The sequence below is a fragment of the Hermetia illucens genome, chromosome 5 (assembly GCF_905115235.1).
Source record: "Hermetia illucens chromosome 5, iHerIll2.2.curated.20191125, whole genome shotgun sequence".
Taxonomy (NCBI): Eukaryota; Metazoa; Arthropoda; class Insecta; order Diptera; family Stratiomyidae; genus Hermetia; species Hermetia illucens.
Genome location: NC_051853.1, coordinates 69,761,894 through 69,789,423, shown reverse-complemented (window position 1 = coordinate 69,789,423; position 27,530 = coordinate 69,761,894). Strand labels below are relative to the sequence as shown.

At 42.4% G+C, this 27,530-nt stretch overlaps 2 protein-coding genes across 2 annotated transcripts in view; both read left to right on the top strand.

The window, feature by feature from the left end:
* The window catches only part of LOC119657286, a 31,085-nt gene extending 18,491 nt beyond the window's left edge, over positions 1 to 12,594 (top strand). Inside the window, exons 2-3 of the mRNA XM_038064132.1 lie at positions 4,134 to 4,328; positions 11,915 to 12,594. Coding sequence (XP_037920060.1) covers positions 4,134 to 4,328; positions 11,915 to 12,346 — 627 coding nt within the window. The 3' untranslated portion in view covers positions 12,347 to 12,594. The remainder of the gene's footprint in view (positions 1 to 4,133; positions 4,329 to 11,914) is intronic.
* Positions 12,595 to 23,537: 10,943 nt separating this feature from the next.
* On the top strand, positions 23,538 to 25,337 carry LOC119656909 (39S ribosomal protein L3, mitochondrial). Its single transcript, XM_038063599.1, has 5 exons — positions 23,538 to 23,695; positions 23,753 to 23,840; positions 24,113 to 24,367; positions 24,500 to 24,789; positions 24,851 to 25,337. Exons 1-5 carry the CDS (start codon positions 23,631 to 23,633, stop codon positions 25,278 to 25,280), a joined length of 1,128 nt encoding a protein of 375 aa, XP_037919527.1. The 5' UTR covers positions 23,538 to 23,630; the 3' UTR covers positions 25,281 to 25,337.
* Positions 25,338 to 27,530: the final 2,193 nt, after the last annotated feature.

Sequence of the window (27,530 nt, the reverse complement as noted above, 5' to 3'; positions counted from 1 at the left end):
CATTGGTCGCGGTGTTCGTGGCCGAAAAGGAATCTTCGGAGAGGAAATTTCTGATTGGTGGAGCTCGGCGCAAAACCGGGATCTCTGGAGTTCCTTATTAAGGCAGGCCTAGACCGGTTCTTTAGTCCCTCTCATCTCACTGTGCTTAAGTCCAGAATGCGAACCGTTATCGCCGAAACTCTTTTGATTTTGGGGTTCTCAATGCCTTTGTCAAGAAGAGTCTGCGATTCGTTGTAAACCAGAAACTAATCGTTTTCGCGTTTTATGATAAGTAGGGAATACTATGAATCGATTCCAATCTCCAGCTCAAAGGAAAAAACCGCACAAGACGACTGTTAAATTGTCAATTACTCTGGTTGGTATACTATACCGAATAGTTCCGAAATCGTGTTAACATCTAATTCTTGTCACTTCTCTGTACATTAGAGATATCCTATATGTGGATTGAAGTAGGATTTTTTTGTAGACGAATATGGGAAGCGAAAGAACTGTAACTATGGTGTAGATGTAAGAATAAAAGTAATAAAGACTGCGGGAAGCAGCAGATGTCCGGTATATAGGAGGGAGCTGAACCGCACAGGAAAATGAGATTGATACAAATCAATCTCAATCATTGTGAGGCAGCTCAGGACCTGCTCTCGCAAACCATTCGAGAGTCGAATGTCGATGTCGCGGTTATTTGCGAGCCGTACAGAAACTACGGCGGTGCGACTTGGGCGGTGGATGCGTCTGGTAACGCGGCAATCTGGGCGTGCGGAAGACAGGCCATTCAGGAAGTCATGGCCCCCCCGGCAGCCGGTTTTATAAGGACGAAGGTCAACGGTGTCCATATTTACAGCTGCTACGCTCCTCCTAGTGCAACCTTAGCACAATATGAGGAGATGTTAGACAGTCTGGTGTTGGATGCTAGAGACCGCAGCCCTAAAATCATTGCGGGCGATTTCAACGCGTGGGCCCTGGAGTGGGGAAGCCGATCGACGAACACCAGAGGTCAAATTCTGTTGGAGTCATTTGCGGAGCTGGACATCGTGCTGGCCAACGTTGGATGCGTGCCCACCTTTCGAGGAAGAGGGTCGGGTTCGATCGTTGACTTGACATTTGTTAGCACTTCACTGGTAAGGGGGATGGCTTGGCAAGTGAGTGAGCACTACACCCACAGTGACCACCAGGCCATCTTCCTCCACATTGGGAACCGGGGAAGCAGTCAACGACGCTCTGGAGGTGGAAAGGCTAAGGCGGTTGGCTGGTCTATTGGAGCTTTCGACGAGGAGACATTCCTGGCCGCATTGGAGGGAGCCCATGATCCGGATGGAACAGCGGTGGAAAGGGCCACACAGCTGTCTCAGCGTGTAACCGAAGCATGCGACGCTACGATGCCACGACGACGTTTGCACCACGGCAAGAGGCCAAACTACTGGTGGAACACGGAGATCGCTGCCCTGAGATCCTCTTGTCTCCGAGCGAGGAGACTTTCCCACAGGACAAGAGGAAGGCCAGAGCACCAGGAGCGTGAGGAGGAATACAGGGATCTGCGAAGCAACCTTAAGAAGGCCATTCGGAGAAGCAAGCGGGAATGCTACCAGAAGCTCTGCGTGGAGGCTAATACGAATCCGTGGGGTACAGCCTACCAAGTTGTAATGAAGAAGATCCGCGGGCGAAAGTCACCTCAGGTGACATGCCCACGGCTCTTGTTGCAAATAATTGCAACTCTTTTCCCGCAGCAGGAGCAGGACGAAAGAGAACCCCAACTGGCAGCTCAGCAGGACGTCTTCTCGATCCCTGATGTTACCGAAGAGGAACTTTGGGAAATCTGCAGACGTATTGGGGACAGCAAGGCTCCGGGATTGGACGGAATTCCGAACAGGGCTCTGAAGGTGGCGGTCAAGGCCAGACCAAGGTGGTTCGCAAGCACATTCGAATCGTGCATGGCGGAAGGAGTGTTTCCCGCCCAGTGGAAGAGGCAGAAACTGGTCTTGCTACCGAAGCCTCGAAAACCACCCGGCGTGCCCTCTTCATATCGCCCTATTTGTCTCTTAGACACCATGGGGAAGATGTTGGAGAGGGTGATATACAACAGGCTGCTCCCGTTCATCGAGCTTGCGGGTGGTCTTTCAGAGCGGCAATATGGGTTTCGGCGAGCCCGTTCTACGGTCGATGCAGTAGCAAAGGTCGTGGAGTTGGCTCGAAATGCAATGGCCATGGGCAAATGCTGTGCTCTGGTGACGCTGGACGTCAAAAATGCTTTTAACTCAGCCAACTGGGGCTGGATTAAGGGCGTTTTGGCCAAACTGGGTGTTCCTAGCTACTTGGCTCGGCTCATCGAAAGTTACTTTTCGGATAGACTTCTCTGGTACGAGACGGACGACGGGCCGAAGGAGTACATTGTGACAGCAGGTGTGCCTCAAGGTTCTGTATTGGGACCGCTGCTGTGGAGCATAATGTACGACGGAGTGCTTGGCCTTCGCGTGCCGGAGGAGACAACGCTGATTGGTTTTGCGGACGACTTGGCGGTAGTTGCAATTGCAAAGCATCCCGAGGACGTGGAGCTTTATGCAAATGAAGCCATTCATACCATCAAGTCATGGTTACGAATGGTCAAGCTGGACCTGGCGGACGAAAAGACGGAGGCGGTCCTCATTACCAACCGTAGGAAGAACAACACGGTTACCATCCGGGTTGGTAATCGTGAGGTCGTCTCAAAATCGGTTGTCAAATACCTGGGGGTGATGATCGATGCCAAGCTGAGTTTCAAGAGACACTTGGATTATGCGCGAGAAAAGGCAGCAAATGCCAGCTCATCCCTTGCAAGGATGATGCCTAACGTGGGAGGGCCGAAGTATAGTCGCAGGCTACTCATCGCGGGAGTGGTGAGGTCGATCCTGCTATACGCGGCCCCTGTCTGGGCGGGAGCGTTGAACCACGCTGTCAACCGAAGGAAGATATGCTCGGCATACCGGCCAATTGCGCTAAGGGTGTGTAGCGCATTTAGGACGGCGTCGACGGAGGCAGTGTGTGTTATCGCAGGAATGATCCCTATAGATCTTCTAACGAGCGAGGCACACTGGCTCTACGAAAAACGGAAGGCAAATCCAGCAGAGGTGAATGCGGATTTCCGAAAAGCCATCAGGAGAGAGTTGTGTGGCAAGTGGCAACAACGATGGGATAACTCCGACAAGGGCAGGTGGACCCATACATTGATCCCGTGCATCGAGAAATGGGTCAACCGAAAGCACGGAGAATTGAATTACCACCTGACACAGTTCCTTACGGGACACGGTGGCTATAGGAAGTACTTGCATCGCTTCGAGTTGGACGAGTCTCCCAACTGTCCTGAATGCGGTGCTACACTCGAGGACCCGGAGCACGTTATGTTCTATTGTCCCAGATTTCTGCAGCAGAAAAGGAGGTTGAACAGCATCTTAGGGGCGGACATCGAGCCCTCCAACCTGGTGGAAGAGATGTTGAAGTCGGAGGAAAACTGGATGGCGGTAAATGAGGCAGTAGCCGTGGTGCAGACAAAACTCCTGGAGTTGGATCGAGCTCGGAAGGCGGCGCGACGGAGACGTGACATGGACGAGCTGGTATAGCGAACCAGAGCCTCCCCCGCGAAGTAATACTTCACGGTGGTCCCGCGGGGAGGGGCGGAAGAGTGGGGGTGGTTTTAGTGGGTGTGAATCCCACACACTGCTGCAACCTGGCGCAGCAGCGTCTTTCTAAGATTTCCACCTCCATCCATAAAAAAAAAAAAAAAAAAAAAAAAAAAAAAGTAATAAAGACTATAAGATAAGATAAGATGTTCTAGTTAGCATAGACTAGGCTAGATCGGATGATTTCGGTTGGCATCTCCGTCAACTCGACTAAATAGGAAGCACTAAATATGTATGTTGTTTTCGAAGAAGGCACATTGCTTCCACAGGAGAAAATAGGCAATATTATTGCACTGTTTTGGAGTAAAACCGTATGTTACTTTAAGTACTATATTATCTTGATGCTGAATCTCGTTACTGGCTAGACAGAATTTAATTTCCTTGGTTAAGTGGCATTTGATTTATCTCTTATATCGCATCTAAACATTGTTCAAGACAACTTATAACACTTGAAATAATATTCCAACACTCTATGTATCTTTGCAGGAAGAACGACGAGCTAACGGACGGATGGTGGCCTTGATTGTTGCAGTATCGTTGATATTTCTTGCAATATATCATGCATGGATTCGCAAGTCGCCCGTTTTAGCTGGTGCCCTCGTTCCAGCGCTGATCATGCTATTATACGGTGGTTGGGTGGTGTTTCTTGCAAAACGGGAAAAAAGGCGACGTCTCTTGCTGGTAAGTTAATCTTCCAATTGAACCGAAAAATATAATGTGCATTCTCACGTGCAAAGTAAATAATCAGCGTCGATACTATATTTAGACGATTTACATCAAAAGAATTTATAAACAAAGTCTTCTGGTTTTTCAAAGAGGGAGGCTGAATTCTTCACTTGCATTATTTTCTCTTAATTTCTTTATTTTGAACACTCCATAATTTGTTTTTTCAATTCATCTGATTGTTTTCACAAATCTTTCCGCACGGACTGTATTTATAGAATTTTATTTGGCTGAATAGATATTCTTAATGATTTGTTTATTTGCGTGAGGATCATGATCGTGAGAACTAATCGTTTTTAATGGTGGATTGGGAACTTTTTTTTTTGAAAATAGTAGATATTAACGCAGGTGAACGCAGTGCAACGAAGCATCATCGATAAAGATATCTTTTCTCACTAGAGAATAGTCTGTTTATTAGTCTTTGTAGTAATACATTTATTATCCTCATAAATCCATGACTGCTTCCGACAAATGTTTACACATTCCTTAGTCGTTTCCTACTCGTGAAGTCGTCCAGGTCCATAGACGCATGCATGTATCTTATATCATAAATTATATTTGTAATGGCATGAACGATTGCAGTTATTATTGGCAATTTACCATGGTGTTTATGTTTTTACAACGGAAGTAATGGCCCACGCGTACTAAACCAAATCTGTATCGAAATAATAGGTGGCCCAACAAATGAGCATTGGTGTTATACAGTTATTGGAATATTTTGGAATTCACCCAACTACCGTGCTTTTATAGTGGAACTAGTGCGACGAGCATCTTTTGTTCTCGTAAGATGAATCTAAGGTCAAGCAAGTTCCTTTAAAATATATATAGCAAAAATCACAACAATTTCTTTACTCGCTCAACTAGACGCAGTGGCAATCAACTCAGGTTGGTCCTATTCTTATATTAAGCAATTATTACAGCTTCCAAAATATAGTATACGCGAATATGAGGTAATCTATTATTTAATGGTTAATTTCCTGCTTAATGTCAATATAGGGATGACGGGTTTAGGCTGCTAGTAAGAGTAGAGGTTTTGCAGGCCTGTACGTAGATGAATGTATGTAATATCAACTTTTTGAATCTTTAGTATGACGCATGTCTATTTTCTAGTGTCAGAATTCCACTTCAATAAAACTCAACTGTTTGGAAAACAGAACTGAATCGACTCTATTATGATTAACAGACTTCCCGCCTTATCTTCACTGATGACGTAGATCACTTCTATGGTGCAATCTAATAAAACTCTCAAAGACCGTTTTTGAAAAAAAAAACTGTGTGTTTCAAATTATCAGCATTTTAAATTTCAACCAAATTCAAAGGCACTGAAAGGCCCACGCCACGTTGTTTGCTGTCACAACTCGAGCCAAGAAACTTCAGTAGACCGGCAACTGACAGTTACTCATAAGATTATAAAACTATCAAAATTAATTTCCCACGTGAAATGCCAATCAGGACAATAAAATATTGTTTCGTGCCTTGCTGGTCAAGTAACTCTACAAAACCCCCGTAGAAAGCTTTTCGGAGGAAGTGGATTGCCATCGTTTAGTTTCTTTGGGGTCAAGTTTAAATTGTGAGGACCATTTCAATGTGCATTAACATTTTTGATTGATAATACACGATTGCGTTAGAATTTTGTGTCACTATTATTCAAATCAAGTCACAAGAGAAAAAATACCGCCGAATAATCAACTGCCAAAGTTCGAATCCCGCTCAGTGCAAATCCTTTTTTTGCGGCCTGTGAATCTTTCAAAAAAGTACGATTTATCGCCGCCCAGGTAAAGATGTCAGAATTTGCTATATAATTGTAAAATTTAACACTTTCCTGTTAAAAACTGATTGATTACCTGAAAAGTAACAAGTAACAAATACTAAACCGGTTGCTTTCAGGTAGATAAGATTCAGTTCGCTCGATGACGTCACTTGAAGTGTCAGCCAATTATCGCGTTTTCTCTTCCGCCTTGTGAGAATTCAATTTTTAATCCATTATAATTAGAGTGAAATTATGCGGTGTTTCCAATGATTAATTAATTAAAATAATAAAAACTTGTTGTTTCTTTTTCGTTGGTGTGGATATTTATTCTTGCAAATACCGATATTTCGGGAACCACTTGTTCCCTTCATCAGTGCACACAACTTGTTGCTAACAAGTTGTTAGCACTGATGAAGGGAACAAGTGGTTCCCGAAATATTGGTTTTTGCAAGAATAAATATCCACACCAACGAAAAAGAAACAACAAGTTTTTATTATTTTAATTCATTATAATTAACAAACAAGCATTCCGAATTGGTTTTTTTCAACTGATATGGTTATTGGGAAGGTAAAACTAGTATTGCGGCGTGAAAAAACATACTCTTTTTTTTAACGCGGGGAGTCTATTGTGCATTTTAGGCGTCATCTCCCGAGCTTTGTAATAAGCGTGTTCTGTTGAGAACAGCAGAAGACCTTGTGGAGTTAACTATTGTTAACCATCAAAGAGGTATACTTCACACTAGATAAATGATAATTATGACCGTACATGTTCACCTGTACCTAATTGCTGGTGAGAACAAATGGACAGTGATGGGCGCGCACTGTGGTACTCTATTCAGTTCGGGAAATTGGATCGGGTTGTAGGCGCTTCTTGGAAGCTGTCATACTCGTATGCCCTATAAAAAGTTCATTTATGTGAAAGGTCTTTTTTTGGTCACTAAACTAAGGAAATAATCCACAACGTGCATCGGGTTGAACCCTTCCTCAGGGTTTGATATTCCCCAGGTAGATGGTTTTCACTGTCATAGTGCGTGGCAGTCCAATGCCATATATAACGTTGTTTATCCCTCTCCATTGCAGTCTGTATATTGGGTTTCCATTATAGTGCGTACGTACGGAGATGTTCCCATAGACGAAATGATCGGTTATTAGACCGATTCTTATTCTCAGTTTACTCAGATTCAGCTATTCTATAATAATTTGCCGACCATCCTGCAGTATTAATTTGCTATGCCTATGTACGATCGGTGTCACCGATTGACCAGCTGATTCTAGTCCCGTATGATTTTTACAGCTACGTCTTTGTTGATTCACAATGCAGTCTCTACTCATATAAATGGTTTTTGGAATACCTTTTTTGCAAGTTCATTCGCTTTCTCATCGCTTTCATGCCTCTATATACTCGTATATTCCAAGGTTATCGCGGTTTTTGACAACCAGGATTTTGTGGATATGCTGGTATTCGCTACCAATTTAGGTCTGGTGATAGGACGATTATTAGTGCCGCTTGACGGTAAGAGGGAATATATACATTTTAACATGTTCGTATTTTCTCTGTAGATTCTCCAATCTCAGTTGCGCCTTCTGTCTTAGTCCTATCTATGAATCACAGCATGTTGTTCCCCAGATCGTCATCATTCCAATTATTCCAGTCTTCCCTAATTATCGTCGTTCCCACTTTGGAATTGAAGTAGTAGCTAAGTAACCTGAAATCAGTGCCTATCCCCAGGATTAGGTTTGTGATTAAGTTGATGATTCTATCGCAGCCGGCTACATGCCGTTCAATGGATGCTGTATACTGCAAGTCTTATCTCTCCTTTTAATAAAAGGTCCAAGGGAGACAATTGTAGCAACATCTCTAAGTGGATGATGGGTGTGCCTTTTATGACGCCCATAATGTAGAGACAGACGAATTTTTGGTCCGGTGTCTCGCTTCTGCTCCTAGGTACATAAATATGGACTATACCACAACTTAGGATATCCGGAATATAATGCATGATTTCAATCCCTATTTCCTATTCATGGTCCTTTTTATAGCGAAAATGCCCAACTGCCTTTGTTAATATCAAATTCAAGATGTTTATCCCACCAAAATCGCTCCCAGATATTTTGCGCATTTGATAGTGGAAGTCCGTCACCAGAAAGGGATGCGAATTTTAATTCATCCTGCATTTTCTTTTTGATAACCACCAGGATACCTACTTTGCTGGGAATTTCTCCCGTTCACACCATCTTTCTATTAGATTTGGAGTTTGCTGTACCATCTCTGAGATTATTTGCATGAAATTTCCAGATATCAGTGCGTTGAACTTATCAGCAGACCCTTGGATATGACACGCCCCGTTCAGTAAGACTCTTCCCTGTGAAAAGCCCGTGTACGTGATGACGTATAGAGTCTCATCAAAGAAATTTGCTTGAGCCAGCTGGCCTTCCAACAGCGATTATATAATAGAAGTTTACATATAGTACCTTTTATACCATGCGTCTTGATGGAGGTGTTATCGAAGACGATAGTAGGCGTCTTCTATCAGGACTACGATAGGCATCTGTGTGTTATTTGTTGCGGTATAAATCTTCGATACGAGCTCATGTGTCGTCTGACAAGATTTTACCGATTAGAAAGCATACTGGTTTGATTCAGGTGGGATGATAACAGCCTCTCCCTCATGTGTCTCTTAACCAGTTTTTCAAATGTTTTGACAAGGAAGGAGTTGAAATTTTTTGGCCTAGAAGCTTCAGCCTGAATTTAATCTCGCCGGGACTTTGCTAAAAAGACTTCCCCAACCTTCCTCCAAGTTATTGGTATATAGCCCATTACAACAATGGTTCACTAGATTTTGATTAGTTGTTGTTCGCGCTTAAATCTGGACCATACGGTCTATACAGTTCAAATGAGTGTATTACGCATTTCATCTCATCTATTCTTCAGAACTAGATCCTGCCACTTATCCTTTTTCCAGAACCTGAAAAGTGGGTTCCTTGACAGAGTTCTGGCGTTACTTTTCCAGTATTTGTGGATTTTTTTCGCGTAATTTCCGTCGAACTGCTACTAACAAAGTTATAATAGGTCAATGTTGTCGCTCCTGTGAAAATTCAAGACTTTGAATGTCAATATCACAGGAAAGTGGATATTCTCACATAATATATGCATATATTACGTGATAGGCAATAATGGGACAAATGTTCACTCAAATGTTTTTATGAAAAAAATATACAAAACCTTTCATACCTGAAGCGTCCAGCTTCCGGTTTCCCGATTTGTTCGAATAGTATTTTTTTCATTGTTGTTATTAAACGTCTAGTGGAAAAGATGAGGATAAATTAAAGTAATGAAAGACTAGTCCTATAGATTAGTAGTTGAACAATGCTGGGAATCACAAGGGAAGGAATGGCAGAGTCTTTAGGAGTATTTTATTCATAGGGTCGCATCGTAGTGCTAACTGTGAATCCGATTAGAATCTCATAGACGCGAAACATTTTTCCGAATAATAGCAGCATATGTCTGAAAACGAGTGTTTAATTTAAAGATGCACTTCCCACTGACCTTTCACATGATATTCAGAGAAAATAAATTTACAATTCCAGTTTACATGCATGGAGAGCCCCAATCACTCAACGTAAAATGATGTCATTCAGTGCATGCATGTGGGTTCATAATTTCGAAAAAAGTGTTTGTGACAGACAGACAGACAAGCAGAGAGGTAGACGGATAGCTTCTGACGTAAAAGGATGCAAACCAAAAATTATTACCGGTAACTTTAATGAATGGGCCACCAGAACGAGGAAGCTCACTGACAGATGCAAGAAGGTGTTGACTTTTAGCAGCCTTCTCGCAGTTATACATTATATTGGCTAACGACGGTTAGGTTAATACTTACCGGAAAGGAAAGTCTGGTTCCACTATAAATTTGATTTCCCTTAGTCCTTCACTAGCTCGCGATGTGCCGTGGGAGGTTAGTGAATACTACATCCATACAAATTGCAAGTTAATAGCCGTCAGTCTAAAAAACAATCAGAGTGTAATCACGCGGTATTTTCTAGTGATTAAATTATCTGAAATAATTAGAACTTGCTTTTTCTATTCGCTGGTGTTATTTATTGGCCTTGCAAATACCGATATTTCGGGAACCATTTGTTCCCTTCATCAGTTCCAGCAAGTCCTTGGACCCTAGCGAATAAAAAAATCAAGTTTTAATTACTGAGCAGTTGGAGACTTGCACGCTTAAGAATGACGCCAGGCTGATCTGTGAAAGTAACTGACAATTGAACATTTATGGAAATGTAGTTGGGCCAGGACATCATACCAAGCACATCATCATCAAGCATATCCCGGCATGCATTGTTGCAGCATGTGACTCATCATCTATATTGAAACGTTGTATTTTCCGCCCAACTGTTATTGCAACACTGAATAGTCTCACCTTCGGTCGACGTGTCACTATACCAAACAGACGACCGAGAAAATAGTACATATGTAGGATTGACCAGCAGGTGAAAGTGCGTGCTTACAAAGAAACTCAAAGAAGCCTCAAGCTTGCTATACAGCGAAGAGGTATAAATAACTCTGCCCAGAAGTGGATATGGATTTGTGGCACAGCATCTCATCAGGCGTCATCATGAATCAACCTCCCCCTGAAAATTGTTTAGGTTTTATTTTATCAGAAAAGCAGATACCGTAGTAGCCTCCAGAAACCTTTCATACCCACAGCAACGGGGGAGGAAGTGCTGCAGATTTGTACGAGTACGTTGCCTCCCCGAAAGTTCCACAGGGCCTCCATTTGCAGTTGCACAACATCTCGAGGATATTGAGTTATATCCATCCGAATGAATCAATGCTAAAAAAAGATGGTGCATTAATCGTGGAGGACAAAAAGAAGCTAGCCACGAAGGGTCGTAAGGAAACAGTTGCTCGCATCAAATCCTTCGTTGTGATAATTGATGTTAGAATAGATTTGCATGCCATATGCTTGTATTAGAACGTTCAGTATCTGTATGACCTTGGCAAGGATGTCGCTAAATATCGTATATATGTACCGCGATGCAAACGTAGGCTGCTTATAGCTAACCAGAGGGGTAGGCTCTATACTGTTCTACATAACGCCTGTTAAAAGAACTGCATTATATACCACATAAGTGTGTGGTTTACAGAATGACCTCCTTAAGAGTCTATTTTGTCTTCAGGTTGCAATGATACCAATCGACATTCTGACCCACATATCTGATGGGTCCGGTTACTTCCCTTGTCGGTACATAAAAAACGTCGAAAGGGAGCAATCGTTGCACGAATGGCAACACAATGTGAATGGAAGAAAAGGAGTCGATGGATTCAGATTTTTGTGTTTAATATCAAGATCTGGATGCAGAGAAAGCATCTATCATACACAATTTTTTGCGGTGCATGGGTGTGGGTGACGTTGGGTAGGACAATACCATAGTACCGGGAACTCTAATTGAAGAAATGCTAGTATGCTAAGAAAACTGGAGTATAATTAACCATATGTTGGACAGATTCAATGTAGGCTGAGGGAGACAGAAGATTCGAGGAAGATGCAGTCACGGATGCAATCGATGGGCGAGGGGAAAGGTATCTCAAACTAATTTCTCTTTGAGGGGTGGTGCTTCGCAGTGATTTCGTGAGACAGAGGTGAAGAGTTAGTAAGAGGAGTTAGTAGATCAAAATGCCACGCGCTGGTAATGTATGCGCCCGTGTCTATTCGCTTCTAATTTTTTATTTCTTTTTCTTTTTACAAATGTTCATGCATTTATCATATCTTTCTATTTCTTTCTACAACAGGAGCAAAGAATGGGTGAAAAATTATCTGAAAAAGGATCAGAGTATGGAACACAGGAAAACCTTATAGTACAACCTATCAAATCCGAACCGGCCCCCAAAACAAGCACAAAACCTCCTAAAACGCCAAATACGACCCAATCGAATAATGACCCAGCAATAACTCCAAAGAAAAAGCAACGGCGAGAAGGCGAAGTAAGTTTCTCTGTAGCACCAGTACCTGTACCGATTCACAAATATAATGGCGGACCGAGCCATGAACCGCCTGGAGTAAATTCAAAAAAATTAGTAGGCACGAATCCTTCGTCAGGAATAAAGCGACCACCTACAGACAGAAGGGCGCAGAATCACTTAACCGGCAAAGGTCTTCCAATGCAGACGAAGCTTCCACCTATGGAATGGAACATTCAGAATTCCTCCAGGCTAACGAGCTAAATACCTCAACCGGAAGCAGGACCCGCTGGGTTGTACGTGTTCAGTTCTATAAACAAATTCCAATAAAATTGTAATTATTTGTCTATTTAGCTTTTGTATTTCCTACGTATTTTTATTTATATTTCAAGAATACGTTTTATTTCTTTTACGGATGCCTTCGCCATTTTAAAAATGTTTCTGTTGTTTGTTTTACATTTAGATAATAAATTTTCTGCTAAGCGAAAAGAAATGAAAAAATGTAGCGATTCTTTGATTTTCCGTGATTTTTCCTGGATTTACAGATTTCTTTGAGGAAAGGTGAATGAAAAATTTGAAGGTTATTAGTGACGGTCAAGAGTATCTTTGGCTGGCGTCACTATGATCTACCTTTACGCGAAACAGACGCCGGGAATGTGAATTTCGAATAGGAAAATTTCAAAACTACCTCGTAAAATCAGTGATTTCCACAAAATCAAAGTGGATTACCGCAAGAGATTTTGCCAGTCATCATTGATTGAGATAAAGAGAATGCCTGCACTAAATACGTTTGCAAATTAAATTCTAATTAAATTAATCTCTAAAGTTTCGTTTCTATAAACAAATAAGGGACATGTGGATGAGGAGCATACTGTTCCGACCAGTAAGGAACTAATCAGAAATTATGTATATAAGTAAGAATGATCTTTCTTACAATAAATTGTTCACTTGTTTACGAGAAGATTCCTTGCTTGCTTACAAATCAAATTATTTCGACGAAAGCTTATAAATTTTCGGCTCTGAGTATACGATGGTGTGGGTGTGAGGAAATGTTTATATAAGGCATGTATACAGAGAAGGCATACCACCCACTCCACTCAAAGGTAGAAATTAATTATTATGCGAAGGGCACTAAAAATAATAAATTGAAGACAAAGAATAGAAGAAAAATCATTCGAAAGAATAAACAAATGCGCTATAGCAATGTTTTTTAAATTGAAGGAAGTTGGTACTTATCCCCGATCCTGGCTGGGTATAAAAGTTGGGGCAAACTCTCAACAAGTCTACAGTTTCTACAATGCTTCAGATCAGAACTAAATCAAAGAGTGTAGTGCGCCACGAAACGTATTTGTATGCTTAAAGATATGGTGCGATGTCGCCCGGGGTAACATTGTAACTGGGACAATCAGGCGCAGAGGTACTCGTAGCCCCTTCCATGCCCATAAGAAACTAGGTCAGAATATATTTGATCTACCTACGCTCCCATATGCAATAAAGTGCAGAACATCAAGGATATCGATCAGTTTGTTTATCTTAATAATGTTGTTCCTGTCGTGTCATCGGTATACTCTGGCCTAAGAAAATCTGGAGCAAATAGCTAGGTCGGGAAGTAGCCCACGTATCGGCAGATGTGTTAATTAGAAGGCAGAAGTAGCAACAGATGAGACACATTTTAAAAAAGGGCGACAATTGCATTGCTGAGAGTCAACTATTCCAGGACGATCGAAAATTGGATCACCCTAAAATACATTGCGTACAACAATAGAGGAGGGGTGTAGGCTTCTCGGCAAGGCCTTGAGAGAACTGAAACACATTTCAGCAAACAGACGTGGTGGACGCACTATGCCCTATTGAGTGGACATTGGCCATCATATTCCCATAATTTCCCTAGGACCACCTCTGGCAGGGGTCAACATGTAGACCCTTCATCGGAGATGTTGATCGTTTCATATACCAACATGTCGTTCAAGCATTACTTTCGCTATGACAAATGGTCTGCATCCATCATCCGAGATAATCCTGAAAGCACAATGCCCTTATCATGTTCAAATGTGCAATAGCTTTCGATAAACCGTTTTTTGCGCTACTTCCCAATCTAAAGACCACGCGTTGAAATTACGATAATCAATTAAAATAATAAAACTTGTTGTTTCTTTTTCGTTGGTGTGGGTATTTATTCTTGCAAATACCGATATTTCGGGAACCACTTGTTCCCTTCATCAGTGCAACTTGTTTGCACTGATGAAATACCCACACCAACGAAAAAGAAACAACAAGTTTTATTATTTTAATTAATTAATCGTTGGAAACACCGCATAATTTCACTTTGATACGATAATCATTTTTTGGGTATTACTTTTGCTCTAAACACCAGGCTGTTAAGAATGCCTTCAAGGTTTGACAATGTGAAACTTACATGAAACGTAACAATTATACACCTTCGTATACACAAACCCAATTGTAAACTGTCTAATTCATCCCTGCATGACTTGGAACGCTCATAACGCTACTCAGGCTGCCGAGTCTTTGAACCATACATTATAGTTAAGGTTATTATATGATTCACTTATAATAACATCTTCCACTCCAGATACGTAAGTAATTTGCAAGAGTAAATCCCGATAGCCCGGGTAGTGGTTCTTCAAATCCTGGATCTAGAGAAAGCGTTTGACCGTGTACCACACGAACTCATCTGGTATGCTTTACGACAACACTTCGTGCCAGAAGAACTCGTGCGCTAGGTTCAATTGCTCTACCACGATCCGAAAAGTAAAGTTCGAAGTATGGCGGGTGTATCAAAACCGCTTCGTGTCTCTGTTGGAGTTCATCAAGGAAGCGCCCTCTCACCACTCCTCTTTGTCCTTGTTATGGAGACCGTCACACGAGATATCCAACGTCCAGCGCCCTACACACTGCTTTATGCAGATGATGTTTTCCTAGCATCTGATAGCAAAAATGATTTCGAGCAACTTGTTCAAAAATGGAATGATCGCCTCATGCAACATGGTCTCAGATTGAATTTAAACAAAACTGAATTTTTGACGACCGATCCCCATGAAACAGGCACAATCACTGTCAGCGGCAGTGATCTGCCCAGAACTGAGTGATTTAAATACCTCGGGTCAAAGCTATCAGCCAATGGAGAGCTGCGTTATGAAATTGCTTCACGCATTAACGCAACCTGGATGAAGTGGCGTTCCACAACTGGTGTCCTTTGTGATCGACGTATCAACGTCGTATCTAAAATTTTCCGCAATGTCGTCCGTCCAGGCACTCTCTATGGTTTTGAGTGCTGGCCGATCATAAAAGACAATGAACGGCGTCTTGCGGTAATGGAGACGAAGATGCTACGTTGGACTAGTGGCGTCACACGTTTAGATCACATCCGAAATGAGGATATCCGCGATCGTTATGGGGTTGCACCGATCGTGGAAAAGTTGCGAGAGAAGCGTCTTCGATGGTATGGTCACGCAATTCGTGCAAACGAGAATTCACTTGCAAAGATGGGTCTGAACATCGAAGTCGATGGTAAACGACCAAAAGGCAGACCTAAGCAACGGTGGCTTGATACGCTGGATGGGGATTTGAAAGCCTCGAGATTGCACCCAGATCAGGCATTCGATAGAGCCAAATGGCGAAGCCGATCACGACGAGCCGACCCCGCTTGTGAACGGGACAAAGGCTGAAGAAAAAGAAGAGTACGAATAGAAAAACGTGCATATAAGATATACTTTTATACCCGAAGCATCTAGCTTCCGGCATCCCAAATTGTTTTCATTTCAAATACAGCCTTGTGAAGTATTAAATAAACCGTCTAGATTGCATGCTACAAAACAGGTCCTTGCTGGGTTCGCAAAAGTTGAGAGACAGATAATGCAGACCTAAACTAAGGTACGAGTTATTCTCAAAAATTTCAAAATCGATAATATAAAAAAAAAATAATGATGTTTCCTCTATACAGAATTTACACCTCAAAATCCATCCCATTCGGATATGCCCTTAAATAAAGTTAATAGTACAGAATGTGGCACTAAAAAAAGAACTAGGTTGCCTCCGTAAATCGAGTCAGACGGCAAACATGAATACGCGGGTATGAAAAAGTCCTTCCTACCAAATAATACTTTTTTATAAGCCCTATACGTAAAATTTATAAAGTAGTCTTCAGAACCCAAAAGAGAAAAATAAAAGGAAACAAACTGTGGAGAAGGCCTCCAAGCATGAATGTCCGGAAGTAACCAATACCCAGATAGATATCACTTCTAAGAATTCTAGAAGCCAAAAATTCGCTGTGATGGAAGTCGGCGAGTAACACGCGAGGAAAATTTTTAACAACGGGAAAATCAAAATTGGATGCTCGAAGTGGCTGGCGTTATTTGTCGGCGTGTGCCAACCTGGCGCTCCAATTATGCGTGGAACGTCGCGAGAGCGAAAATCGGGAGATTCGTCGAAACTCTTAGAATAACAAAGGCGCGCTAGAGGGCACTTCGGGGGGTAGTGGCGTTTCAGCTGACACTGTCATAAATTTGGTGATGAGTCTGATAAAGAAGGCCCGTGAAGCTTCCATGCACCGGGGGCCAGCCGTAATAAGCCTTGTATGAAATGGTAGACGGCGGAAATTGCCGTCCTATGGAAAGAGTGTCAAAAACTTCGCCGTTTGGCACAACGTTTACACATCCGGGGATGGCAGAGTAGATATTAGCTAAAAGGACAACGCGACAAACAAAAGCAAAAGCTCATGGCTGACAGGGCCTAGTCAATGAATTGAATGGAAATCCGCGGGAAATTTGTTATCCGGCAAATCGGAGCTCTGTGAAGACCTTGCATACTTAGTACCAAATGAACTGCATTGTACAGGCATTTTTCCCCAGACAGCCCGTATGGGTTGATGACAACAGCGTGGAAGTCTTCGAAGAGGCAGTTCTCACTATGAAAAATGAAAAGGTGGCAGGTCCTGATGGAATCCCGGCAGAAGTACACAAACTGGTGGCCCTCAAACGGTCAAACTTGCAGCTCGGCGTGTTCAGCACTTGCCTGAAAGATGCTGTTCTTGCTTGTCGCTGGAAGGTGGCAATGCTCGCGCTGATAAGCAAAGGTAAAGGAGACCCACTATGCATCTGTTATGGAGGTCGTGGATGCGGTTCATCGAGCTGGGGCAAGCAGGCGTTGATCTCGATGGAGAGTGTTCCTCGTAACTCTTGATGTCATAAATGCCTTCAATTCCGTAAAATAGAAAGACATGCTAAGCACGTGCCGAACCATTTCTTGCGGATATTGAGGGACTACTTGATGTATGAGACACTAGAGAGCCAGAGGAGGATGAAAATGACGTCGGGGGTAACAAATCCATCCTAGGACCGCACCTCTCGAGCAGTTCCTACGATAATCTTCTAAGTCGCGCGTGCTCGCTTATGCAGATGACGTTGCGACAGTTGTTGTCCGGTGGACGTTAAAAGCAGACTTGGCATATTGATGGGACGGGTAATTGGATAGATGACTGCTCTTGTTATCAGCCTTGCACTGGGAAAAAAACCGAAGTAGTCATCTTGACTAAAAAGAGAATCCCGACGCTTCGTCCTATATCGATCGGCGAGTTAAATACCTTAGTTTAAAGCTCGGCTTGAAGATGGGCTTTTTCGAACAAATCACAAGTCGGCTAATTGCGAATGTAAGGGGCCCTATATCTACCAGGAGAAGTCTTAGTACAGCAGCAACGCGCTGTGTGGTGCGGATTTATGGACTGATACCCTTGGCAAGGAGCTGAATCATAAGTACTTTGCCCAAGTGCGGAGAGGGCAAGCTTTGCGAGTGGTATTTGCCCAGTGCACTGTTTCAGAATTGGATGTGATTGTAATCGTGGGAGTGATTCCCGTTGCCCTCCCTGCTACTTACCTACTTAAGATAGCTGAACCCACACTCACCGAGTAGCAACTCTCTTAGCAAATTTAATCTCTCATCGATTCATGGTTCAATTGAAAGTATGGTGAGATTGAGGTTAATGACTATTTCCTTAACCAGCTTCTAAATAGGTTTTCAGTCCTACCCGTACAAGATTAAGGAGGCAGGATCTCCTTATTGTGTGTTCTTTGATGGAGTGTCGGACGACGGCGAGCACACCTTTTTCTCTTGTGAAAGAAGAGACAAGTTTCGTCGGCAATTTTATGCAGGCACTCTCCAAACAACGTTTTCAGAGATGAAGAGCGCCGGTAGGTGGAGTCGTGCATTACATCTGGGTTCTTCCTGTTGCGTAGAACGTTGAGCTCGACAGGTAAAGGGACCGATGACGGAATGCTAACGGATTCCTTGGGCTAAGGACTCTCTTCCTCCTCTCCCCTCCTGTTGGTAAAAGGAATTCCTTGACTTGAAGGCTCCATAAGCTGGCTAGTCAGAAGTAATGAGTCAAACAGTTCCAGATTTGTATCTGATGACGAAGAGGTGTTTAGCTGGTAGTCTGATGGCGTACCGTTGCGGGACTTCTCTACTTTGTACCTAAACGCATTCACCTACCCTACCCAAAAAGTATATTGAGATAAAATCTCCACGAAATTCAAACTCCGAAAGTGGAGCCAGTCCGAGCCGTGCTTTTATCGAAAATTATTACTAAATGGTAATCGACTTCATAGTGTTTTACCTGGTCGATATGGAAGAGTTCAATGGGCAATAACAAAATTGGTGGTTCGATTTTGAATACCCAGCAACATTGGCTCCATGCAATGCTATTGTATAAAAATACTATATAATTTTTGGATAGCATATAACATTACTTTTTTGTTTAAGGACCTCTTTCTCCAAATAACCACAGAAATCGATTAAATGGGCAATTTTCGTGCAGGTAGTAGTTTTCGAGTTATTCGTGTTCAAACATGTCGGTTTTTCTCAAATAATTCGAAAACCATGTGTTCTATGTAGAAATGAAGCAGAAACAAAGAAACAAAAAGAATGATTTTGTTCATTTTTTTGTAGATGCAATAGGGACTGAGTTATAGCTCTTCAAACATAAATTCATAATGTCTAAAAAAAGTAACACTTTTAAGGTCAAATAACACAAAACCCGTGAGTTTTAGTGGACAATAATTTCCACTAAAACTTACTGGTTTTGTGTTATTTGACCTTAAAAATATTAATTTTTTTAGACATTACGAATTGACGTTTGAAAAGCTATAACTCAGTTCCTATTGCTGCTTACAAAAAATAAAAAGATTCATTCTTTTTATTATTTTATATGCTTTGTTTCTTCTTCATATCATTTCTACATGAAATACATGGTTTTCGAGTTATTTGTGAAAAACCGTTGAAAAACATGCATTTTTTCGATGAAAAATTGACATGTTTGAGCATGAATAATTCGAAAACTATTACTTGTACGAAAGATTTTCACTAAACATCTTTTGCTTAGAATTTGCCATTTAATCGATTTCTGGGAATATTTGGAAAACAATTTGCGGGGAAGAGGCACACGTACTTCGCTGCTATGTAACTTTTGTTTCTTATGTCATCCACTATCTCAACCCCTCAAATTTTATGCTAATCGGTCTTGACTGAACGAATTCGGCGATTGCAACCGACTTTCAGCTTTAATGACTGGACTATACCTTTCACTATACTTGCTTAAGGGGGTTATCCCGTGTGAAAACCTTTCTTTCTGTTGAAATTTTTTATGAAAAACTGGATAAAAATACAAATACGAATTTTTCACCACAGGTTTATTAATATCTTCAGCGCGCATAGTAATTTTTCCAGCCCGATCGCATAGTTAGTTATTGAAATACGGAGCAATGTATACACCCATCTCCAAAAAAAGTGTCCGCGCTAGAGGGCGCTGCAATTATCTTAAAGAAAAAAACTAAACTGCATTTTAACGTACAGACTTAACTACAGTCCGCAAACTAGGATTATTAAAAAATATTAAAAGCTACATTTTTGGTGCCGTGTTAAACTTTTTTTTTTGTGAATTTTGGTGTTTTTTCACGGCTTCTTCAATGAATAAAAACAAAACTACTGAATGAATCGCTATTATCCTAGTTTACGGACCGTAGAAATATGTTCTGAATAAGTCGTAAAAATATCAAAGAATTTCGTTGATTTCGTTGGATAGATTTTGGGCTATGGTGGCAGCCGATTTTCCATATGCAGTTTCGAGAAAAACGCATTTAAAAAGTAGAATGTGATTTTTGCTGATTGCTATACCTAGTTCATAAACCTTCGGTTTCTTGAAGAAACACATGTAAGGCCTTGGCTTCAATGCATGTCCTTTTAGTGAAGTCATTCGAACCGATAAATCATCATCATCATCAACGGCGCAACAACCGGTATCCGGTCTAGGCCTGCCTTAATAAGGTACTCCAGACACCCCGGTTTTGCGCCGAGGTCCACCAATTCGATATCCCTAAAAGCTGTCTGGCGTGCTGGCCTACGCTATCGCTCCATCTTAGGCAGGGTCTGCCTCGTTTTCTTTTTCTACCATAGACTTTCCGGGTGGGATCATCCTCACCCATACGGATGTAACCTATTGAGCTGGATTTTATTCACAACCTGACGGTCATGGCATCGCTCACAGATTTCGTCGTTATGTGGGCTACGGAATAGTCCATCCTCATGTAGGGGGCCAAAAATTCTTCACAGGATTCTTCTCTTGAACGCGACCAAGAGTTCGCAATTCTTTTTGCTAAGAACCCAAGTCTCCGAGGAATACATGAGGACTGGTAAGGACTGTCTTGTACAGTAAGAGCTTTGATTCTATGGTGAGACGTTTCGAGCGGAACAGTTTTTGTAAGCTGAAATAGGCTCTATTGGCTGACAACGACCGTGCGCGGATTTCATTGTCATAGTTGTTATCGGTTGTAATTTTCGACCCTGGATAAGAGAAATTATCAACTGTCTCAAAATTGTATTCTCCGATCTTAATTCTTCCCGTTTGACCAGTGCGGTTTGATGTTGTTGGTTGGTTGATTTTCGGTGCTGACGTTGCCACCATATATTTTGTCTTGCCTTCATTGATGTGCAGCCCAAGATCTCGCCCCAATGGCCACCTGCTCGATCTGGATGAAGGCAGTTTGTACGTCTCGGGTGGTTTTTCTCATGATGTCGATATCGTCAGCATAGGCCAGTAGTTGGGTGGACTCAAAGAGGATCGTACCTCTTGTATTTACATCAGCATCACGGATCACTTTCTCGAGAGCCAGGTTAAATAGGACGCATGATAGGGCATCCCCTTGTCGTAGACCGTTGTTGATGTCGAATGGTCTTGAGAGTGATCCTGCTGCTTTTATCTGGCCTCGCACATTGGTCACGGTCAGCCTTGTCACTCTTATCAATTTCGTCGGGATACCGAATTCTTTCATGGCCATGTACAATTTTACCCTGGCTATGCTATCATAGGGGGCTTTAAAGTCGATGAATAGATGGTGCAACTGTTGTCCATATTCCAACAGTTTTTCCATCGGTTGCCGCAGAGAGAAAATCTGATTTATTGCTGATTTGCCTAGATTGAAGCCTCTTTGGTATGGGCTAATGATGTTCTGGGTCTATGGGGCTATCCGGCTTAGCAGGATGGCGGAGAATATCTTATAGATGGTACTCAGCAACGTGATATCTCTATAATTGCTGCACTGTGTGATATCTCCCTTTTTATGAATGAGACAGATAATGCCTTATTGCCAATCGTCAGGCATTGATTTGCTGTCCCAAACCTGAGCACAAGTTGATGAACCACTTGGTGTAACTGGTCGCCTCCATATTTAACCAATTCGGCTGTAATTCCATCGGCTCCTGTTTCTCCTAAACTTTGTGGTGGCAGTATTTGTCCTTCGTCTTCAGTTGGCTGGACCTCCAACTCGCCGGTGTTCTGGTCGTTCAGTAGCTCATCAAAGTACTCATCCCATCGCTGCAATATGCCCATTCTGTCGGAAATCAGATTTCCCTCTTTGTCTCGGCAGGATGAACATCGAGGTGTATAAGGCTTCATCCTGCTGACTTGTTGGTAAAACTTCTGCGCCTGGTGCGGTTGCAGCCTGTACTTTTTTAGTTCACAGACTTGTTGATTCTCCCAGGCTTCCTTTTTCCGTCTGTGAAATCGCTTCTCCGCTCGACGGAATTCGTGATAAGTCTCTGCGCGTGCTCGCGTTCTTTGAGAATGTAACATTACTCGGTATGCGGCATTCTTCCGTTCCGTTGCTAGCTTACATTCATCGTCAAACCAGCCGTTCTGACTTTTTTACGGCTGGGGCCAAGTATCTTTGTGGCCGTGTCAATGATAACGTTCTTCAGGTGGTTGTGAAGATCATTTGTTGATGCTTCATCTCCAGGATTTCTGTTGGCTACGGTTATTGCGGTATCAATTTCCCTCTTATAGGTGTTGCTGAGGGCTGTGTTGTGGATGGCTTCAGTGGTAACTCTCACCTTATTGTCAGGGGGGATTCTGGGTGGTGTTGTTATTCGAGCTCGGAGCACCATGCCAACGAGATAGTGATCAGGGTCTATATTGGCCCCCCTATTTGTTCTGATATTCATTAAGGCTGAGAGGTGGTGGCGTTCGATCAACACGAGGTCAATTTGGTTGAAAGTGGTTCCGCCTGGAGAGGCCCACATTTGTTTTTGGACTGCTTTCCGCGCAAACCAGGTACTTCCAACAACCATTTCGTGTGACACTGCTAATTGAATAATCTGCAGTCCATTATCATTTGTATTTTGATGTAAGCTATGGGAGCGAACGTATCGTCTGAATACGGGCTCCGTCCCTACTTGGCTGTTAAAATCCCCAAGTATGATTTTGATATCATATCTGGGACAGGCTTCGAGGGTTCGTTCTACTGCTTCGTAGAAGGTATCCTTGTCCGACTCTTCAGTCTCCTCTGTAGGAGCGTAAACGTTAATAAACCGATAAATACGCGCTTTATTACGAGCAAAAAGAATTCTAGTCCGCGGATCGGACACACGGGATGACCCCCTTAAGATACAATCACTTTTGCGACCTACCGTATATCTAGGTATTGTGTATTTTTTGACTTACTGCGAATTGCTGTGTTATTGCCGTACGTGAAATGTATCAAATCGATTTCGTTTCCCTGCGAATTCACTGATCGCGATTGAGTTCCTTTCTCGTAATCATAAATAACAATTTGTCATTTTCACTGCATGAAATCAAATGTTCACCATTTCACGGAAAGTCGATCTTGAAAAAGCTTTGTTTTATTTCATAATTTAAAATATAATACTAACAAAAACTTCACCACTTTTTAATCCTTTTCATATTTAATTCACAAATCAATTGTCGCTCTATTCATTTTTTTAGCTCAGTTATATTTTACTAAATCACGACCTGCTCCGCCACAGAGAACACCGGTGGTCGCCGCTGCGTTACATATTATTGAATGTTTTCTGCTACATGTTTTCCAACGGACTTCGTAACGTTTCCTCACTAATCATACACTTGGTCATCACGTTATCATCTCCGGTTGGAAGCTATGAAGAAGAATGCCATCAGCTGGTGGAGCTGTCAGACGGACGTTGTAGGTTATGGTGTCTACGATTTGAGGTGCGGAATCTGCTTGCAATGTCTATAGCCGGAAGGAATTCGATTCTTCTCAGAACACTATTGGTGGACTTCTCTAACCTTCGGTAAAGTATTTGATTCTATGTTCTCGCATGGTTCATTTATGGGAATTATCATTTTAGACTCTCACCAGCAACACAACAGATCCGCGAATACTATCATCGGCCCAAATTACGAAACCCTTATTGGTTTGTTAGGAAAACACGGGCGGTAAGTGGTTAATGGCAAACTAGATTTAGTCCTGTTTGAGAAAAATCTGGTCTCGTAAGCGAGTATGGAAACAATAGTGTCCGAATTAGAAGTGGTAACCTGTCTTGTTTTTGCTAGGATGTTCCTTGTAGTCATAATTAACCTATGATTTACGATATATTTAATAAGAAAGAAACATTACGTAGATTGGAATGGGTCGCAGTAGAAGATATTGACTCGATTTTAGAAATGAGGTCGGGAAATAGTGCCGAATAATCCCGTTTACATTACAGGCCAATGAAGACAACCTTACAGCGGAAAATCAAGACTTTATAAAAGAGCGTGTACACGACAAATTTGGCCCGCCGGCCATAATTAAGGGCGTTTCGACGTACCAAAATGCTGTACAGTCATTAGTAAAAGCAGAAGAACGAGAGAAAGTAGAATGGTCACCAAAACTGCGCCGCACCGGAGTCCTGGCCAGAAAAATTGGAAACTATCCCCTTTGGCTGAAGAACGGAAAGAAAATTCACACAACTTTGCTTCACGTAAGTCAACCGATTTCCACGGAAGTAGCTGTTTAAATTGAATTTCTTTATCTTTACCTGATTTTATTCTGGCAAGCACTACATTGTAGATTTATGTGACTAATAAAGTATCATTTTGATGGTTTCTTACAGGTAGTGGACAATCATGTCGTAAGATATATTCCCCCTGAGGAGTACAAACCGACTCAGAAGCCTACAGTTCACGACGTTAGTAAATATGGATGTCTTCTAGTTGGTGCGGAAAGCACTGATCCTAGTCTTCTTACAAAAGAATATTGTGGTCTCTTCAAAGATTCCGGTGTAATGCCCAAGAAGCATCTTGCGCGTTTTCTCGTTTCACCTGAAGCAGCCCTCTCGCCGGGAACTCCATTGAATGTTACTCATTTCCGCATCGGAGACTTCGTAGACGTTCGCGGCAAAACGTAGGAATAATGAATCTAACCTTCAGAAATACCGAATTAACTTTCTAAAATATTTTTTTAGCATCGATCGTGGCTTCCAAGGAGTGATGAAACGCCACGGTTTCAAAGGAATGCCGGCTTCTCATGGTGTGACGAAAACCCATCGTCGCGGTGGCAATATTGGTGCAGGTGGAGAAAAAGGTCGCGTTTGGCCTGGAACTAAAATGCCTGGACATATGGGTAATCGCTACAGAATACTGAAAGGTTTGAGGATTTGGCGGATAAATACCAAATATAATGTGATGTGGGTGCAAGGTAATTGCATTGCTGGAGACACCAATAGTATGGTGTATATTTATGACACGATATTACCACTGCGAAAACCACAAATATCACCCCCATTTCCGACGTATTTCGAGGATGAATCAGAGGAAGCTTTGCCAGAAGAAATTTGGTATGAGACAGTGCATGATTTTAAGGATCCATCAATTACTTTTGCTCCAGAGTCGTAAGTGTTGAATAATTTGTGTATTGAATGCGGTTAAAATAGAAAACCTATTATTAAAATGCGTACAATGTGTTTTTATTTGTAAGGAAGAAACCATCGATTGTGATGTCGGCAGGATGCCGCAAAAGATAGTTTAAGTTTGTCATTTTTCATGTGATCTTTTATTTCCGTAACAAATCAATTGAATATTATTGAAGCTAGCTTAAATTCATGCCTGGAAGTATTCCACTCAAGGCTTTTTACTGCTTTGAATTACAACTGATTAATTTTTCGGTACATATGAAACCAGCACTTGCAGATCTTTCTCGGGTAGCTCCCTTTAGATCCGTGTTTTAGTTGTTGTTTCTTTATATAATGGTAATATACTATCATCAACTTTATTTGTATAGATATCAGAACGGGATTTATTTTGAGGCCTATATTTCATATAGATGCATTACTGTGGTTTTTTTGCAGATTTTTCCGTCGGACAGGTTCCGAGAACGAGACCTGTTTCACTTTTTGGGGTGCACATTTTGAGCCCTATCTCCCCTATATTTTACCAAATATCAAAAATAAAACCAAAATGCTAATCGATCTCTTTCATTTCCTTATTCTGTGGAAAAAAAATTCCCTCTCTTTCGCATGTATGGGGAGCCCACTTCAAACATAACACAAAATGGCGCTACTCGCTGCATGTAAAGGAGCACACTGATCGCATCCCCTGCTTTGATTCTCCTCAGGTGGTTCGTGGGTTCCACGTTATAGCTTGTGAGGACAAATTCTCTAGGTACTTTCTCGGTTCGTGCGTCGCTAAGATCAGCGATGCCTGGGAGGGCGTAAGGCTCAAGGCCATCCCAGGAGACCGGTCGCTCGTATCTCGTTGCCGAATATTCGTATGGATAAGGACAAGCTCGTCCAATTCCTGTGCCTTCAAAACCCCAAGATTCCCATGGACGACTGGGTTTTCTTATCAAGGAGGAGAAATATCAGACAAACAGCCAAACTCTTCTACTCCGTATAAACAAAGAGTGCCTGGAGGCACTGGAACAGGTCGACTATAAAATGCGGTTCGGAGTCAGGAACGCAAAGGTAAAAGTGTTCCGCTTTGCAAAACCGGACGACGACTTAGATCCAATCGACGCCGCCAATGAGTTGTTGGAGGAGATGACAATCGACGGTCCGACAGGGGCTGACGAACCCCCCACGCAAGCAGATCATGCTGAGGGTAACGCGAGATAAATCTGCAGCAGTCGAAGTGCGCCTCGGCTAATCTGCTTGTTTTCCTCCTAGAGGAAGATATCGACATCGCCCTAATATAGGAGCCCTGGGTCGGAGGCGAGCGAACCATCAAAGGGTTCCAAAGCAAATATTTTTATTGCACAGCATAGGAGACGCTGATCATGACAGACCTAGAGCATGTATTCTCGCGAGGAAGAGTCTGCACGCTTTTCTGTGTCCGGACCTGAGTTCCAACGACCTAGTCGTGGTCAAGCTGGAGCAGGCGGGGACAGAGAGCGTGCATATTTCATCGCCTTACATGGCTCACGACCGATAACTCCAGCAGAATTACAACATCTCACGAACATCAACAAAGAAAGCCAACCTATTTATAGGTTGCGACGCCAATGCAAGGCATACGCTTTGGGGTAGCTCGGAAATCAGTGAAATAGGTGAGTCATTCTTTGATTTTACTATTACTTCAAACCTATCGGTATGTAACAGGGGCAGTACACCAACCTTACATTTCGCCTGCTCGGAGAACTGTGACTGTTGGGGGGAGGTCCTTGATATCACCCTAATAACTGACAATGGCATTGTTAGGGTGAAGGGCTGGAGAGTGTCTGACCAGAGATTCTTCTGTTCTCACAGTTGAATACTTTTCAGTCTAAATCTCGCCGCAGAGGTTTCCAAACCCTTCAGAGACCCTAGGAGGATCGACTGGAGAAATTTTAACCAAGTAATTAATAACAAACTCTCCGGTGCGCAAATTGGTAGGATTGGCACGCCAGACGAACTGGAGTCAAAGGTCGGAGCTCTGGAAAAGGCAGTCGATACGACCTTTAAAGTCTCGTGCCCTACTAAGTACAGCAAATAGACACTGCCACCACGGTGGAATGAAGATCTCTCTAGCCTCAGGAAGCTGACCAGAGAAATCTTCAACATCTGCTACAAGCATAAATATTCGCAGCCATACAATTACTGCCTGAAGAAGTACAAGTTGGCCATTAGGACCGCCAAGAGGCGATCTTGGTTGGACTATTGCCAGAATATC